The sequence below is a fragment of the Oncorhynchus gorbuscha genome, linkage group LG02, assembly GCF_021184085.1.
Source record: "Oncorhynchus gorbuscha isolate QuinsamMale2020 ecotype Even-year linkage group LG02, OgorEven_v1.0, whole genome shotgun sequence".
Classification (NCBI taxonomy): Eukaryota; Metazoa; Chordata; class Actinopteri; order Salmoniformes; family Salmonidae; genus Oncorhynchus; species Oncorhynchus gorbuscha.
The window spans coordinates 102569390-102588656 of NC_060174.1; the positions used below are offsets into that span (position 1 = coordinate 102569390).

Here is a 19267-nt window from a genome sequence, read left to right on the forward strand (position 1 = left end):
GTGTGTGTGTGTGTGTGTGTGTGTGTGTGTGTGTGTGTGTGTGTGTGTGTGTGTGTGTGTGAAGACATACTTACTCTGAGTAGCATCTGAGTAGTGGAACACTGAATTACATTGGTGTGTGCATTTTTTTGGAAAAGGTCTGAGGTTAGGTGTGCTTTCCCATGTCCACCAGGACATCATCACTGGTGTTGTGGCTGTTGATCTAAAGAGCTTACTGACCTTGTGTACTGCCAAGTCCCACATCTAGACTCATCACAGCTTTGCAGGCCCTTTTTTGTTGTTTTCAAGAGTGTAACATGCACAGTACACCTCTGTGGCTGTCCATAGGGGGCTACAACAACACTCCCGGTGACAGAGGAGAACTAAACAGGCAAGACAGAATGGTGGTTGATTCAGAGAGCCCGTTTCTATGTAAGGCAGCCTTAGGGGCCTAGACTGAAGCAGTCGGTAAACGCTCAATGTGATTCATCCTTTACTAACAAATTCAAAAAGGACTTGTACGGTGCAATCTTGTCCACTTTTTTGAGGGATTCTGGACCTCAATGCTGCCATTTGATGTAGTATTGAAATATGGTTCAAAGTTAAATCTATTCAGTCGGGTTCACGTCTGGTTGTGTTGTTTAAGGGCTTAACATTCAGTGCAGTGGGTATTTCACCATAGGCTACTATACTATGTGGAAAGGTGAGTGACCCCATGGTCACCAGCTCTCTGATGACTCGCCATATTACCCAGACGGCACCATAAATGTTTATGGTGTAGTTATGGTAGTGATGTACCAAAAAGTGTCATGAGAGATGGGTGGAGATGGTGACTGTGTGTGTGTATTTAAAGAGGGACAGGTTGTCACTCAGTACCTTATGCTTCCCTGCCTGCCTTGGAATTGATTTTTCGCTCACCTCTCGCTCAACCCATCAACTCTCCGTACACCATGGCCTTCGCTGGAAAGTGGGAAACTGAGACCCAGGAGGGATACGAAGAATTCTGCAAGCTCGTTGGTGAGGCATTTACTCAAGCTTACTAGCCTAGAGCCTATAAAAAAAACTGTTTTTTTTTTACATCTTGAATTAACTTGGATTATGTATTGAAAGGGATGTATTCACATTGATTGGTGATTAGCAGTGTCAGTGTAGAAAAATGACAGTGCTCAATCTGTACTCACACATATGATAGTATGTGATTCAAAACACACATGATTCAAAATAGCCTCATTACCCCCAAGTCTAACTATATATTTTCTTGTAATTCAAGGCATCCCTGATGACATCATTGAGAAGGGTCGCGACTACAAACTCATCACCGAGGTGGTGCAGAACGGCAATGAGTTCTCATGGACCCAGCTCTATCCCACAAACAAGAGCGTCACCAACAAGTTTGTGATTGACCAGGAATGTGACATGGAGACCATCGGTGGGAAAAAGTTCAAGGTAAACATCTCTAGATCAGAAATTATGGAGTTTTGTGCCCGTTGTGTAAGCTGCTGTAGTATTTCCGACTCAAGTCTCATATAGTCAATATAGTCAGTAGTCAGGGTCAATAGCCGTAGAGATAGATGACATTCGGACAAGAGAGACAGTTATAATGTGTATATTGACATTCAAATTCACATGAAATCTGGAAGCGAGTTTGTCTAATGTTTTGGAGGGTTTGAATAGCAAAGCGAAGATCAGGTAGCCTAGCAGTTAAGCGCTTTTTGACAGTAACTGAAAGGTTGCTGGTTTGACTACCTGAGCTGACTAGGGGAAAAAATATGTTGATGTGCTCTTGAGCAAGGCACTTAACCGTAATTGCTTCTGTGAGTTACTCTGGATAAGAGCGTCTGCTAAACTTCAAAATAAATCTATGTCTAGGGGAACTTGGATGCATGTATTATATCAAATCAAATGTATTTATATAGCCCTATCAGCTGATATCTCAAAGTGCTGTACAGAAACCCAGCCTAAAACCCCAAACAGCAAGTAATGCAGGTGTAGAAGCATGACATGATCTATGACATCTAGATCAAACAAACTGAGGCTGTTTGTTGAATAAATGACAGTATGAATAAAATGCATTTTTGTGTCAGGCCACTGTTACAATGGAGGGGGGCAAGCTGAGCACGAAATTCCCCAAATACCACCACACATCTGAAATCAGTGGGGGAAAACTGATTGAGGTAAGAAGTGTCACTTTGGCAGAAGATGGTGTATATTAGGAGAGATGATAAATAAGTTTGGGAAGTTCCAAGTGATGTTTAACATCTTTTCTCCCCTGTTTAGACCTCTACAGTGGGCTCGGTCGTGTTGAAAAGAACCAGCAAGAAGATCTAAAGATATTGTGTCGGTGTTATTAACGACAACTCTAATTGAATAATGAGTCAATAAACGGAGACTGCACTGGCCAACGTGTTGCTTTTGTCTTAATGTCTTTCTTACGCTTGATGACATTTGCCATGTATATCGGGCACGGGGGAAAACCTCAGTCTTGCCAAATGTCACTACGTTTATCCTGGGACAACCACTGGGGGGGATCTATCTTTAAACACAATACAAAATATACAGTAGTAGTAACTTTAGACTATTTGAAAGGTTGAAATAAATCTTTATCAAGATTCGCTAGAAATGTTCAAACCCTATAACATCAAGAATAAACCGCGTGTAGAACAGAATGTGGAAACGAGTTTGATTCTCATTCCACTATGACAGATGTACATTGTTGAGTTTTAGTATTAAACATTAACAAGCAATCAATAGGTTTGTGCCTCATTCTTATTTAGCTGTTAAGCTCTCTGGGATAGACACAATAAAAGGCAGAGAAGAGGATGTCTCGGGTGAGTGAGTGCCCCTGGGTAAGCTGAGGACTATGCTAGCCAACCCCTCCCCCCACCCTGCTTTGTAAACAAAGCTAGCGAGAATGATCCATTACCCAACCCCCCTTGCCCACCCCAGCGTCCCCACTTCAGTACCCCCTACCAAGCTGTCCAAAGAAGGGCGTTACTATAACCTCTCACTCACTTTCCTATCATCAGTGATCAACTGAAATTAGAAGACTCTTATTTTTTAATTTAACCTTTATTTAACTAGGCAAGTCAGTTAAGAACAAATTGTTATTTTCCAACTACTCCGATCCAAAAACGAATCCGGACGATGCTGGGCCAATTGTGCACTGCCTTATGGGACTCCCAATCACTGCTGGTTGTGATACAGCCTGGAATCGAACCAGGGTCTGTAGTAAAGCCTCAAGCACTGAGATGTAGTGCCTTAGACCACTGCGCCACTCGGGATCCCCCAAGCATGGAAACGGTAGTGAATGAATACAGGCCACAAAGGATGATGTTGTAAATGAGAACCTGTTCTCAACTAGCCTACCTGGTTAAATAAAGGTGAAATAAAAAAATAAAAACCTCTCAGAAAGGCTCTGAAAATTACCAGGGAAAAACAGCTGCCTTTATCGTATATCGGTCTTTCGTCGTACAACCGACAGGCAAAGTCTATGCATTGTTCCTGAATTTAATTCCGGTTGGAGTTTAACCAAAACTCCACTAAAAAAGACCCTTGAACTGACTATCTCTATACACAGGACATCCTGTGCATTGCTTCTACTTCCTCATGTTGTCTTTCTGTTGTGGTTTGTATCTCAACATGTTTTCATAATTCTTCATCTGCAATGATTCTTCACACATACAGTTTCTTCTTTACCCTTAATCACATTGGTCTTTTCATTGCGAGATACAAATCCCTGTTACGCCAACAGCATCGATAGTCTCCAGTGTCTTGACTTCATTTGTTTAGTGGCAAAGGGAGGGTAAACATGAGGGATAGGAATCTCCTCCATTGTCTTGAGGTCTGTAGAGGACGGGAGGGAGCGTCAGGAGAGACCGGGGTGAGGTTACTGATCTAGAGGGTGGAGCTAATTGGTAGAGCCCCCTCCTCTCACCCCCATGGAAGACCTTTTCATGTGCAATGAGTTGAGACATTCATATTAAACTATTCCCCTTGGGGTATGCTAATCGACTTCAGAGAGGCTTGCGATACCTCTAGCTACGGATATTCTCGACAAAGACCAAAAACAAAGGGTGGAGGAACGATACTGCCAGACTGGATTTATTTTGGGGTTTTATTTGCACCTCATTTGACAGAGTAAACACTCTTTTTTTGATTCCCTTCCCCAATGTGCTTCTCCTGCTGTAATCATTGTACCATCGAAGTAGATGTAGTCGGGCCACTTGGATTTCAAGTGTTGAGGCTACGAGGTGGTTACGATGTACAACCTTTTCATTTAAAGGTAAAGAAATCCACTGTCTTCAAGCAGTTAAAAACACAAGTACTAATAAACATTAACGAAAAATCAAATAAAATAACCTTTAAAACATTAGATGGCGGTGTGATTGAAAGTAGTCTTATCTCAAATGACCAACCGTTAGGCTACAGATCACACAAGATACAGTACATTGGTCTTTGATGGTGCATTGAACTCATCTATTCTAACAAAACACAGTTAAAAAATATTTAAAAAACAAGATAAAAATGTACGGTACATCAAATATAAATGTACAAACATTTGGTCTAATGATAAAACAAGCGCTGCACTATATATTGAGGTAGGACAAAGTTAAGGTACGCAGAAGAATGGTTTTGTTATCTGAGACCCACTAAACTAGACGCCTGTGGGTCCTTCGTGCCATTTGTCAACAGTAGTGGAAGCAGACAGACATTGTGGTCAGGATGTGATCAGTGGAAAATATTTAATACTCTATAAAAACAAAAACGTCTCACCCCATCAAGCCTGGGACACGGACACTGGACCCACGTGTCCTTGGCTAAATGGTAACAGCATGTCTGGCCTGCCTGGACTTAGACGTCACTAAATGACAGCGTCATGACTCACCATACAAACGTCGCGTTCACATGCTAGTCGGGATTAGGAAACTCTGACATTTCCCACTTGCTAACTGGTTGTAGTTATACACGTGCAGAAATGTCAAGAGTTCCCTAATTCCGACTAGCATGTGAACGCGGCAATATTCCATGTAAGCATCAAAGAAAAAAGTCAAACTTTGTGATTTTTTACTTCTGTTCTTCAATTGTCGGAGATATTCCTACTGCCATTCAATGGGTCGTATCCAAGGTAACCAATAATCACAAAACATCTTATGGTCAACTATATTTTTACTCATTTTATAGAAACTCGTGTTTGGTGGCAACTCCATCCATCTGACCCAGCAAGGTGAATTTTCCAGCAGGTTTGTTGTAATAACACACGACAACCCTGGAGAGTGACCGAGGTAGGACATCAGTAGTTGTATGTGCTAATCAAAGTTTATTGGTCACATTCACACAGATCTGTAGATGTTATCGTGGATGCAGCGTGATGCGCGTGTTTCTATCTCCAACAGAGCAGTAATACAGAACATAGATGCTACAAGATATCCCGTGCAGCGTGATGCGCGTGTTTCTATCTCCAACAGAGCAGTAATACAGAACATAGATGATGGATGCTACAAGATATCCCGTGCAGCGTGATGCGCGTGTTTCTATCTCCAACAGAGCAGTAATACAGAACATAGATGCTACAAGATATCCCGTGCAGCGTGATGCGCGTGTTTCTATCTCCAACAGAGCAGTAATACAGAACATAGATGCTACAAGATATCCCGTGCAGCGTGATGCGCGTGTTTCTATCTCCAACAGAGCAGTAATACAGAACATAGATGATGGATGCTACAAGATATCCCGTGCAGCGTGATGCGCGTGTTTCTATCTCCAACAGAGCAGTAATACAGAACATAGATGATGGATGCTACAAGATATCCCGTGCAGCGTGATGCTCGTGTTTCTATCTCCAACAGAGCAGTAATACAGAACATAGATGATGGATGCTACAAGATATCCCGTGCAGCGTGATGCGCGTGTTTCTATCTCCAACAGAGCAGTAATACAGAACATAGATGATGGATGCTACAAGATATCCCTTGCAGCGTGATGCGCGTGTTTCTATCTCCAACAGAGCAGTAATACAGAACATAGATGATGGATGCTACAAGATATCCCGTGCAGCGTGATGCTCGTGTTTCTATCTCCAACAGAGCAGTAATACAGAACATAGATGCTACAAGATATCCCGTGCAGCGTGATGCGCGTGTTTCTATCTCCAACAGAGCAGTAATACAGAACATAGATGATGGATGCTACAAGATATCCTGTGCAGCGTGATACTCGTGTTTCTATCTCCAACAGAGCAGTAGAACAGAACATAGATGATGGATGCTACAAGATATCCTGTGCAGCGTGATGCGCGTGTTTCTATCTCCAACAGAGCAGTAATACAGAACATAGATGATGGATGCTACAAGATATCCTGTGCAGCGTGATACTCGTGTTTCTATCTCCAACAGAGCAGTAGAACAGCAAAACAAGACAGAGTCTTCTCCCGAGTTGTACAGCGGTCTAAGGCACTGCATTTCAGTGCAAGAGGAATCACTACAGTCCCTGGTTCGAATCCAGGCTGTATCACATCCGGCCGTCCCATAGGGCGGCGCACAATTGGCCCAGCTTCGTCCGGGGGTAGGCCGTCATTGTAAATAAGAATTTGCTCTTAACTGACTTGCCTAATTAAATAAAAGGATAAATAAAAAAATAAAACAGCAGCCAAGGCCAAAGAATAGATCAGAAATCTCAGTGAGACATCTCTCCAACAACACACACGTCTTTAACCAGTAGAAGTTAAACATTAAAAAATGAATTAATTGACACAGTTGTGTCAACCCCCCCAAGTCATCAGTCAAGCACCCTGATATATGGTATTGTTCATGTAAACCAGTGGTCCTCCAACCTCTCCTCAGGGACCCCCAGCCGTTCCAGGCATTTTATTTATTCTAGAGCTAACACCTGATTCAACTTGTCAACTAATCCTCAAGCCCTTGAATAGGTAAATCAGGTGAGCTAGTTCAGAGCTACAACAAAATAGTGAAATGTCTGGCGGTTCCTGAGGAGAGGTTTGAGAACCACGGATGTAAACAATACCAAGGACAGACCACTTGCATGATCATAAAGCCATTGTTTTGTTTAAGGCAGCAGCATTGAAAGATCCTAGTATGAAAAAGCAGATGTCCCACATTGAGAGAAATGGTGTGGAAGCAGGGGCTCACACAACCACTGTTGATATCAGAATCACAGTGGTCAAACCAGCCTCACAGTCTCTCAGTATAGATCAAGCAGTCGTGTGAAAGGAACAGAACATACTGTATGTAAACACCTCATCACAAATATTGTGTCACTTCAAATAGTTAGGACCTTTGTTAGGTCAAGACCGCAGCAATATCTGCGTTGACATTGCTTCTTCCTTTTGGTTTCCTTCGTCCTTGTTGGATGAGGTCAGGACAGGTGGAAGGAGGACAGGGAGGCAGGACAGGTGGAGGACACTGACTGACCCAGGTTCAGTTCATCCTCCCTCTCCTGGCGTCACCTGTCGAAGCAGCCTGCTGTGAAGGCGTGATGGGAGCCCAGGTAGCCTCCCCCATAGGACAGGCCGAGACAGTGACGGGGCTCTGCAGCAAGGACCACTTGCATGGAGATGGGTCCCTGGAGGGGCAGGGAGGAGCCCAGTCCTGAGGTCAGGCTGGGGAAAGGGGGGAAGGTTCCCTGAGAAACCGAGCCTGAGAGGAGCCCTGTCTGGTGGGACTGGAGGTAGTCCCGAGACCCAATAGGGCCCAGAGCCTGGGACTCACCTAGCATGTGCATCTGGGAAACGGAAGTGGAGTGCTGGGTGAGGTGCTGCTGGTAGCCGCCTGTCTGGAAGAGCATCTGCTGGGAGCCAGAAGAGGGTTGCATCAGGGTGGAGCAGGAGACTGTGGAGGGGGTGAGATGGGCCTGGGGTTGGAGAGGGCTCTGGACAGATGAAGAGTTGGACTTGGATTTGTTGGCCTGTTTCACATCGTTATCATGGGCACTACAGGGAGGAAAAGAGTGCAAATCATTACTTGACGACCTTTAGCTGATGGACATAAACATCAATATACAGAGGAAATAACTACGGGTCAATGGTATTGACAGTATGAAAAAGCTGTAGAATATTAACCTTGCATTAACCCACCACAACATGAAGGACAAGTGCATACATGGGAACAACACAAATATAAAAACTGCTGACTTCAGGCCGACGATAAACCAAGTCTGGGCAGATGGCCGTCAGCTTGGTTTGTGGTCAGATTAATGTGGGTGTGCAGCACGTTATGTAAAGCAGTATTACAGCAGCATCAGCTTTATGCACTGGGTGAGGTGGTCCCAGGAGTATCCGGTGAGCAGGCGGAGGACGGTGGTCCAGCTGGGGGTGATCTGGAGACAGATACGGGACGCCGCGATGCAAGCTGCCGTCACCTGGGACGGCCGGAAGCCCAGGAAGGCATGGTCTGGGACACACAGACACTGACCATCAGTTACATTTACTCAACAACGGATGGCCCCACTAAAGAGGAAATCTGCCTTGCCCATTAAACCACCCACTGCTGTCACTATGAACTTCCACTCCTAATCTCCTCCTCACCTTGCAGTGAGACTTCCAGGAAGTAGTGTGTGTATTTGTCCATGAAGGCTCTGGTCTTGTTGAGGGAGGAGAGAGGCCAGCCGTTGTGCAGGTCTCCGTCCTGTACAGCAGCATGGAGGTAGTAGTCTATGAAGTGTGCAGGCGTGGGCATACACAGGTTCCAGCCAAACGTCTCTAAGAGAAGCAGCTCCATCTTGACCAGATCCTTGTTGGTCAGTGACAGGTTCAGACTACACATGAAGCCCAGAGAGTTGAGCTGCTCCAGCTTTGGCACACAGTCCTCCTTCTCCTCAAACTTACCTGGATGGGAAACAGTGTTATTGTGAGTCAAAAATGAAACACATGTTATGGGTCGTGTGAGAAAATACTGAATGTTCTCAAAAGACTGCTTATAAGATGCATAATTCATAACACACACACCTCCATCTTCCCTTTCACTGGTCACAGCGAAATCCTCATCATGCATATCCCCCTAGAGTCAGATGCTCTAACAATGCAGAAGCCCTGACCTCTGGAGACCAGTCCTGGGCACTCAGGGAGAGGCCCATTCAACAGATCAATGGAGGGTATGTGTGTTTGAGAAGGGGGCAAATAATTACCCCACTTTTCATTTTTTTAAGTCATTAAATATTCATGCATATATTCACCCCAGCAACATTCACTGAAAAGGCCCAGCAGTACTTATTAACACTTTTCTGTTAGCAAAATGATCCCTGCAGCCCTTCCTCTCTCAGAGAGGTGCAGGGGTAATCATTGTTCCACACCAGAAGGCAGAAACAGCCCTAAACAATGAGACCTCTCAATCTAAAACACTAATGTTGTCAATGTCCACGGCAACCCTGTCCATGGCAACCCTGTCCACGGCAACCGTTCCGTTAGTCAGGCCTACATCTATTCTCTAGAAGTCAACATTGTGATTGTTCTGTTCAACAACTTTAATTACTACGCAGGCCAGGGTTGTGGGTAACGCAGGCCAGGGTTGTGGGTAACGCAGTCCAGGGTTGTGGGTAACGCAGGCCAGGGTTGTGGGTAACGCAGGCCAGGGTTGTGGGTAACGCAGGCCAGGGTTGTGGGTAACGCAGGCCAGGGTTGTGGGTAACGCAGGCCAGGGTTGTGGGTAACGCAGTCCAAGGTTGTGGGTAACGCAGGCCAGGGTTGTGGGTAACGCAGGCCAGGGTTGTGGGTAACGCAGGCCAGGGTTGTGGGTAAGGCAGGCCAGGGTTGTGGGTAAGGCAGGCCAGGGTTGTGGGTAACGCAGGCCAGGGTTGTGGGTAACGCAGGCCAGGGTTGTGGGTAAGGCAGGCCAGGGTTGTGGGTAAGGCAGGCCAGTGTTGTGGGTAAGGCAGGCCAGGGTTGTGGGTAAGGCAGGCCAGGGTTGTGGGTAAGGCAGGCCAGGGTTGTGGGTAACGCAGGCCAGGGTTGTGGGTAACGCAGGCCTACTGGTTTTTACATGTGATAGGTTCCCGTGGTGACTGACAGAGGTCTGGGGGAGGCAGAGGCTCTTACACACACAGCTCACACTAAACACAGCGCCTCAGACTAACCACGCAGTCAACAGGCTTGCTCCACTATCCCCACTTTACTTTTTCACATCAATTATGATTCAAAAACATATATACAGGTGTAGTTGAAAATGCAACTTTCTGTACAAGAACAAACAACATACATCTGTCCTTGTAAAGGAAGGACATTATAAGTGAAGTACTTCAGTCACTATGAGATGACATATTCTAGAGGGTCGTCTTACTGCTGCTCCGTCTTTACCGGATCGACTGTGTTGCCGTTTACTTACTGGCTAGGAGGAGACAGGAGAGGGCGATGACGTAGAGCTGGCGGACTGCCACGTCGTAGTGGTCCATAAACAAGTCCAGGAAGTAGACGGCCAGGTGGCGAGCCACTGGGCACAGCTGGTAGCGGTTACTGAGGACAGCCAGCAGGTCAGCAAAGTAACGCCGCATCCTGATCTGAGGAGAGTGGGCCTTGTAGGTAGGCAACTTCAGCTCCTGAGGAGAGGAGACAAGGAGAGGAGACAAGACAAATGAGAGAGAGCTCTCACAGTCTCACGTCAGATTTAGACATTCGTCCATGTTTCTCAAACGTCAAATTTCAAATTTGTTTCAAACATCAAATTTCAAAGTGTTTAAGGTTAGGCATTAACTCCACATTGTTAAGGTTAAGTTTAGGCATTAAATCTGAACATGTAAAGGCAAAGGTTTGGGATAGGCTTGATAGGCTTAAAAACAAACAAATATTTTTTTTTAAACTTTCTTTTTCGCTGGATTCAAACATACAACCTTTGGAATCAGAAGCAGATGCTTACGCCCAACCATCATCCCTTTCCACAAAGCCCTAGCAAAACCAAAACCTACTGGATGGTAACAGAGCTCACTGTTGCCCCCTAGTGGCCGGTTTCCACTTCATCTCCAGACGTCCCCAGACACGGACAGACGTCAAATTCTGACTTGTATCACAGGTGACCTTGCCAATGTAAGAGCATGTGCCAAGGCTCCACTTTAAAATGTGAAGAACTGACAAGAAATTGCAACCCATTCTGGACCATGGGCCTAAAAGATAACTCAATATATTATGAATTGGTTTTATATTTTTTTGGAACTAAGCGACTTGTTTCTCCCATGCCTTTCAGACCCGTCGCCAGCTATAAAAGCCTACTCTTCACGAAAATTGTTAACAATAACGTTGGAGGGAAACAAATAACCCACTAACCTTTAAATATGTTATGGTTAATTTAAAAATATGCATCCCACAGACATCCATATGAACAACGTATCCTATTTCAGACCTGGAAACATTGACATAGACATCTCTATTTAATTCTGTGTCTGGCAAGGTCCCTGTTGCTAGGCAAAGGCAGACACCGAGGATCCAACTCTTCCATACATCTCTCCCATCTATACGTAGTTCATATTCAAGAAGTCTGCTGTGGGAACCAGGGAGTCTCCCATGGTTATGCAAGCCCAGCCAGCCAGGCCACATGTCTCACAGCCATCTGTCTCCCTGGGGGTGAGGGGGCTTGGGCCTGACCCTCTGAACACAGCCTTTTGTAGAGCACGGCTTTAATTTAGGGAACTCTACAGCTGTTTCTTGATCAGCTGAAAGCATGGTCTTGATATTCTGCAACACGCAGATCCAATTGGGTCAACGTTCTCCTGTCTTCTAGGGTTGGGCGTTATTTGGGGAGACCTCTTCTACAATATGCTAATTCAAATAGCATATCGTAGAATATGCTAATTCAGATATCCGATGTCAATTGCTTTGCACCATTAATGACTAGATAATTCTAGACTGTGAAATTTGTCATCTCATTTACAATATTATAGTCACATTCTCAATAATCTTAGTATGTAATATTAGTTGATATTTCTTAATTTTTATTTTGGGAGATGTGTGTGTATTGGTAGGTATTACTGCACTGTTGGAGCTAGAAACATATGCATTTCGCTGCACCTGCGATGTTCACGCTACCAATAAAATATGATTTGTATGCCGAAGAAATAAGGCCTAATTAATACATGTAGACCAATTTTTCAACAAATGGACACATCCGAACTGATAAAACTGCACTGTTTTTATTCGTAAAACTAAAATGAAATGTTATTTGTCACATGCGCCGAATACAACCTTAGTGAAATGCTTACTTACAAGCCCTTAACCAACAACGCAGTTAAGAAAAATATGTACTAAATAAACTAAAGTTAACAAATAAAAGAGCAACAATAAAATAACAATCATAGAGTGAAGTCACAATATAAAGGGGATACCTGGTCAGTTGTCCAACTGAATGAAAGGGGGGATACCTGGTCAGTTGTCCAACTGAATGAAAGGGGGGATACCTGGTCAGTTGTCCAACTGAATGAAAGGGGGGATACCTGGTCAGTTGTCCAACTGAATGAAAGGGGGGATACCTGGTCAGTTGTCCAACTGAATGAAAGGGGGGATACCTGGTCAGTTGTCCAACTGAATGAAAGGGGGATACCTGGTCAGTTGTCCAACTGAATGAAAGGGGGATACCTGGTCAGTTGTCCAACTGAATGAAAGGGGGATACCTGGTCAGTTGTCCAACTGAATGAAAGGGTGGATACCTGGTCAGTTGTCCAACTGAATGAAAGGGGGATACCTGGTCAGTTGTCCAACTGAATGAAAGGGGGATACCTGGTCAGTTGTCCAACTGAATGAAAGGGGGATACCTGGTCAGTTGTCCAACTGAATGAAAGGGGGGATACCTGGTCAGTTGTCCAACTGAATGAAAGGGGGGATACCTGGTCAGTTGTCCAACTGAATGAAAGGGGGATACCTGGTCAGTTGTCCAACTGAATGAAAGGGGGATACCTGGTCAGTTGTCCAACTGAATGAAAGGGGGATACCTGGTCAGTTGTCCAACTGAATGAAAGGGGTGGATACCTGGTCAGTTGTCCAACTGAATGAAAGGGGGATATCTGGTCAGTTGTCCAACTGAGGGAAAGGGGGATACCTGGTCAGTTGTCCAACTGAATGAAAGGGGGATACCTGGTCAGTTGTCCAACTGAATGAAAGGGGATACCTGGTCAGTTGTCCAACTGAATGAAAGGGGGATACCTGGTCAGTTGTCCAACTGAATGAAAGGGGGATACCTGGTCAGTTGTCCAACTGAATGAAAGGAGGGATGCCTGGTCAGTTGTCCAACTGAATGAAAGGAGGGATGCCTGGTCAGTTGTCCAACTGAATGAAAGGGGGATACCTGGTCAGTTGTCCAACTGAATGAAAGGGGGGACCTGGTCAGTTGTCCAACTGAATGAAAGGGGGGATACCTGGTCAGTTGTCCAACTGAATGAAAGGGGGACACCTGGTCAGTTGTCCAACTGAGGGAAAGGGGGACACCTGGTCAGTTGTCCAACTGAATGAAAGGGGGGACACCTGGTCAGTTGTCCAACTGAATGAAAGGGGGACATCCTGGTCAGTTGTCCAACTGAGGGAAAGGGGGTACCTGGTCAGTTGTCCAACTGAATGAAAGGGGGACACCTGGTCAGTTGTCCAACTGAATAAAAGGGGGGGACATCTGGTCAGTTGTCCAACTGAGGGAAAGGGGGTACCTGGTCAGTTGTCCAACTGAATGAAAGGGGGACACCTGGTCAGTTGTCCAACTGAATGAAAGGGGGGACACCTGGTCAGTTGTCCAACTGAATGAAAGGGGGACATCTGGTCAGTTGTCCAACTGAATGAAAGGGTCAGTTGTCCATGAATGAAAGGGGGGATACCTGGTCAGTTGTCCAACTGAATGAAAGGGGGATACCTGGTCAGTTGTCCAACTGAGGGAAAGGGAGGTACCTGGTCAGTTGTCCAACTGAATGAAAGGGGGATACCTGGTCAGTTGTCCAACTGAGGGAAAGGGGGTACCTGGTCAGTTGTCCAACTGAATGAAAGGGGGATACCTGGTCAGTTGTACAACTGAGGGAAAGGGGGATACCTGGTCAGTTGTCCAACTGAATGAAAGGGGGATACCTGGTCAGTTGTCCAACTGAATGAAAGGGGGGATACCTGGTCAGTTGTCCAACTGAGGGAAAGGGGTGATACCTGGTCAGTTGTCCAACTGAGGGAAAGGGGGGACACCTGGTCAGTTGTCCAACTGAATGAAAGGGGGGGTACCTGGTCAGTTGTCCAACTGAATGAAAGGGGGGATACCTGGTCAGTTGTCCAACTGAATGAAAGGGGGGGTACCTTAAATCCCTCTGAATTAGAGAGCTGCGGGGGGCTGCCTTAAATCGATATCCACGCCATATATCGTCTTGCACTTCACAATATATCGTCAATGTCATATATTACGATATATCGTCAATGTCATATATTACAATATTGTATTTATTGTAATATCGGCACAACCCTATTCTGAAATGCAGTTCAAAATTGGGTCATCATTCTCCTGTGCAAGATTATCAGTATTTAATTTTCCCCCGGGGGCAGTGGGGTGATAAGACTTTGAAAGATTCTGAAGGGTTTGATGACATCACACTTACAGGAAACTCTTGTGAAATTGTGAAATGGAATGTATTAATGAATTGTTCCTTCAACATCGCTAATATTATTGTTCCACTTTCAATTTCAATTGTTTTACTTCAACCTTTGTGAACTGCATTATCGTGAAAATGCTATTAACAAGTGCAGCAACAAACTAGGCATTCAACCTGGCATCAGCAAACGGTGGCTTTTTACACAGAGAAGCTCTATTAATACATTCAACAACCTTTGGTGAGCACGGAGGACACAGGTAGAGAGGCCTCCATAGCAACGGTCTGTGGGAAAGAATGGCTTGTGCAATTTATCATACTGTTACCCTGGAGATGCATCAAAGCTCTCATGAAAAAACCATTCTTGTGAAAAAAAAGCACCTGGATTTAGCTCTAATGCAACCATTTGCTAAAATATTTATTCCATGAAGCCTGTCAAATTCTACTTCTGAATAGCTGCTGATAAAAATCAGATCTCGCCAGTAGTTGCCAGCTTGTAAATGGTTTCAAACTAGAACAAGGACGGTGAAAAGCGTAAACATCAAAGCTCTGGAGATCGCATTTCTTCACGATGACCAAGTAATGTCAGCATAAAGTCACACATCACTTCAGCCCCTTTATCTGTCGTTGCACTTAAGCCCCATTAACTTCAGATCAAACCAGGGGCGCAACTTTGGTTTTAGAAGTTGGGGTTGGGGGACATAATTATTTTTAATCCAGTCAGTTAAACACTCCAAACAGCCTACTCGACGTTCGGAGGCGTCCGCGTGGTCCTAAAGCACACCGTTGCCTCATTTTGTTTCACATTTAAAAATAAAAAAAAGCCATTTCAGAATGTGGACGTCCCCAGTGAAAGATGCGCCCCTGGATCTAACAATGTTGAGTCTTTGGCAAGAGAGCAATATCCTAAATTAGCATAAAAGCAAACGCTCCACATATAGCCAAAAAGCTTCCACTTAAGCAGCTCCTACAGGAAGTGGGCATGATATACAGCCGTGCCATAAACAGGAGACAAACACAAACAGTCAGACAGAGCCAACAGGCTGAGTAGAGTGGTCAGGTCCTCAGTGCTCTCTAATCCAGTCAACACAGACAATTACAGTCTGTCCTGAATTAACCCCCTTCCACCCATTAACCCACTTCACAGATCTTCTCTAAGCTCAGCTGGCTGCATCGGCTCATTTGGACAGCATTTTGTACACAATAGCGCGGCCAATTTGACTAATTACAATTTAAGATGACTGATCGATACATCTCTATTTGAAGCCGTCTTTGGTTTTATTATTGTTCACGGCCATTAAGTGTCAATCCCTGATAGTTCGTGGAAATCCTGAACTACAACATATAATGATGCCATGGGTCAGATAAACGCATCTCTTATTGAAATACAAAAAATGGCTGCGTTTAGACAGTCAGCGCAAATCTGATCTTTTTTTTCCCAGATCTGATGTGAAAAGATCTGGCATGCCTGTCTAAACACAGCCAATTGTAGGCAAGGCTGTGATAGAGTTTCTGCTAACCAGACAGGGAAACTACCTCAAGCCTTATGGTTTAGGCCCAAACTTCAGGAGGGACATGTGACATTTCACACCTCAGCATCAAAGACAGTAAGTAGTACAGGAATAGATTAACTCACTACTGGCAAATAAAATACACACACGTCATTTTCTGATGGTACTTGTGAAATTCAACTAAGCACCATGTTTTCTGTGGATAAAAACGATCAGAGAATGAGACATTCACCTTTATTCGTAGAGACTGGTGGATGTCTGCAGCGAGTTGGCCCGTCCACCACTGCTCCTCCCGCTCCATCTTGTCAGTGGTGAGTTGTGGCCACTGTCCACCCTGAACGAAACGTCAAACAGTGCGGCAGAAACACATTAGATACCTGTCCGATCTACATTCATTATATCATCAAGGCAAACTGACAGGTTTCACTTGAATTGTTGTATGATTTTATGTGTTATGGTATCCAAATCATTTGGATTTGCAGCAAAATAATGCACTCAAACTGACTAACGTTACTCATATTTTGTTCAGTTGTTTTTATAAGAGCGTCTGCTAAATGACTTAAATGTAATGTAATGTAATGTAATGTAATGTAAGTAGGGTAGCCAGCCTAGTGTGCCCTACTTGTATGTGCGCACTCATTGATTTCAGATACTATAGCGTATTGCTTACTGTACAACAGTTTATTACACTTAGGTAAATTTAAAAAAATATGTAAGCTAGCCTACAGCACAGAAATGTAATTTTAAAAAAGCGAGCACCTCACATTCACCATCTGTATTGCACAAGGCATGCTCATGTTCGGATACATTGTTTATATTCGTGCTTATAAATTGTAACTAATCTACCACGCGTGGCAACTCACCTCGCCACACTAGAAAGTTATGGTGACCAATCGGATATTTCTGAGAATTGTTCTACACATGACTGTACCACAGTGCATACTGGAAAGAGGTTGGAATAGTGACAACGTGCAAAGCTAGTCACATGTTGGACTTGTAGGCTAGTATCCCACTAAAATGTTACCTTTCAACCTGCTTTTACCACTGCAACACTCCGGAGTCCCGACCCCTTTGTTTCAGACCAGCAGCATTCTGATTAAAATCTTCGCCGACAGTTACCCTACACCTTTAACAACATTAAAAATAACAGCGAAATAATCAACTCCTAGTCTAATCGTCACAAATCCATGAACTCAAACCCAAAGACTGGTATGTTGAGTTTGAATTCTCTATTTTTTCGACGCCCCTCTTCATCCCTCCCTGTGATGTGTTCCCGTCAACTCAATGGAACCTGGTCAGACAACCACACGCGGTTCTCCCTGTTGGTACCGTGGAGAAAATCTTGAATGGGGAGGGTTTTGACAGCGCCCCCAGACAGCATTCAACTAAAATCAACTTCTGGTGGATATTCTATGTAACATCTATATTATAGATGTACATTATTACAGGATTTGAACTACGTGTTTTATATCCTGGGAAGATCAGGGCAGGCCTATTTGAAATGACAGCATTAAGGCTATTGAGTTTGACTGATGCACGTTGGTGGTGCAGGTCGTATAGGCCTTCTGGACAAACTCCTAAAATGAATACTTAAAAATAATAATCTATAGGCGATATTTTGTGAACGAGAGAAATTATTAAAACCATGTGTCAATTACAATCAGATCCAGCATGTAGAACAATGGCATTGACCACAGTGTGATCCTGATGCCATCTCTCTGTTTGACCAACAGGTGGCACATGAACTTAACTGCAAGATGTTTGCCATGGACAGTTGTGTAAAGTACTTAATTAAGTAAAAATAATTTAAAGTACTACTTAAGTCGTTATTTTGGGGTATCTGTACTTTATTTTTCTATATATTTTTGTCCACTTTGTGAACTTTTACTTCACTACATTCCTAAAGAAAATAATATATTGTTTACTCCATACATTTTCCCTGACACCCAAAAGTACTCGTTACATTTTGAATGGCTAGCAGGACAGGAAAATGGTCCAATTCATACACTTATCAAGAGAAAATCCCTGTTCATCCCTACTGCCTCTGATCTGGAGGACTCACTAAACAGAGAACATCCCTGTTCATCCCTACTGCCTCAGATCTGGAGGACTCACTAAACAGAGAACATCCCTGGTCATCCCTACTGCCTCTGATCTGGAGGACTCACTAAACAGAGGAACATCCCTGTTCATCCCTACTGCCTCTGATCTGGCGGATCTCACTAAACAGAGGAACATCCCTGGTCATCTCTACTGCCTCTGATCTGGCAGACTCACTAAACAGAGAACATCCCTGTTCATCCCTACTGCCTCTGATCTGGCAGACTCACTAAACAGAGAACATCCCTGGTCATCCCTACTGCCTCTGATCTGGAGGACTCACTAAACAGAGAACATCCCTGGTCATCCCTACTGCCTCTGATCTGGCAGACTCACTAAACAGAGAACATCCCTGTTCATCCCTACTGCCTCTGATCTGGAGGACTCACTAAACAGAGAACATCCCTGTTCATCCCTACTGCCTCTGATCTGGCAGACTCACTAAACAGAGAACATCCCTGGTCATCCCTACTGCCTCTGATCTGGAGGACTCACTAAACAGAGAACATCCCTGTTCATCCCTACTGCCTCTGATCTGGCAGACTCACTAAACAGAGAACATCCCTGGTCATCCCTACTGCCTCTGAATTGGAGGACTCACTAAACAGAGAACATCCCTGGTCATCCCTACTGCCTCTGATCTGGAGGACTCACTAAACAGAGAACATCCATGGTCATCCCTACTGCCTCAGATCTGGAGGACTCGCTAAACAGAGAACATCCCTGGTCATCCCTACTGCCTCTGATCTGGAGGACTCACTAAACAGAGGAACATCCCTGGTCATCTCTACTGCCTCTGATCTGGCGGATCTCACTAAACAGAGGAACATCCCTGGTCATCTCTACTGCCTCTGATCTGGCAGACTCACTAAACAGAGAACATCCCTGTTCATCCCTACTGCCTCTGAATTGGAGGACTCACTAAACAGAGAACATCCCTGGTCATCCCTACTGCCTCTGATCTGGCAGACTCACTAAACAGAGAACATCCCTGTTCATCCCTACTGCCTCTGAATTGGAGGACTCACTAAACAGAGAACATCCCTGGTCATCCCTACTGCCTCTGATCTGGAGGACTCACTAAACAGAGAACATCCATGGTCATCCCTACTGCCTCAGATCTGGAGGACTCGCTAAAC

The 19267-nt window shown here is 44.6% G+C and overlaps 2 protein-coding genes across 2 annotated transcripts; one reads left to right on the plus strand and one right to left on the minus strand.

Moving 5' to 3' along the window:
- The first annotated feature begins 834 nt into the window (after positions 1 to 834).
- Positions 835 to 2378, plus strand: LOC124014473 (gastrotropin-like). Its single transcript, XM_046329540.1, has 4 exons — positions 835 to 996; positions 1250 to 1425; positions 2064 to 2153; positions 2257 to 2378. The coding sequence occupies exons 1-4, from the start codon at positions 930 to 932 to the stop codon at positions 2305 to 2307; spliced, it is 384 nt and encodes a 127-aa protein (XP_046185496.1). The 5' UTR covers positions 835 to 929; the 3' UTR covers positions 2308 to 2378.
- A 1684-nt stretch (positions 2379 to 4062) lies between these two features.
- Positions 4063 to 17445, minus strand: LOC124014471 (cyclin-J-like). The gene is made up of 6 exons (XM_046329524.1): positions 17053 to 17445; positions 16261 to 16362; positions 10311 to 10521; positions 8519 to 8818; positions 8225 to 8384; positions 4063 to 7924 (listed from the first exon to the last, which is right to left on the minus strand). The coding sequence occupies exons 2-6, from the start codon at positions 16327 to 16329 to the stop codon at positions 7438 to 7440; spliced, it is 1227 nt and encodes a 408-aa protein (XP_046185480.1). The 5' UTR covers positions 16330 to 16362; positions 17053 to 17445; the 3' UTR covers positions 4063 to 7437.
- Positions 17446 to 19267: the final 1822 nt, after the last annotated feature.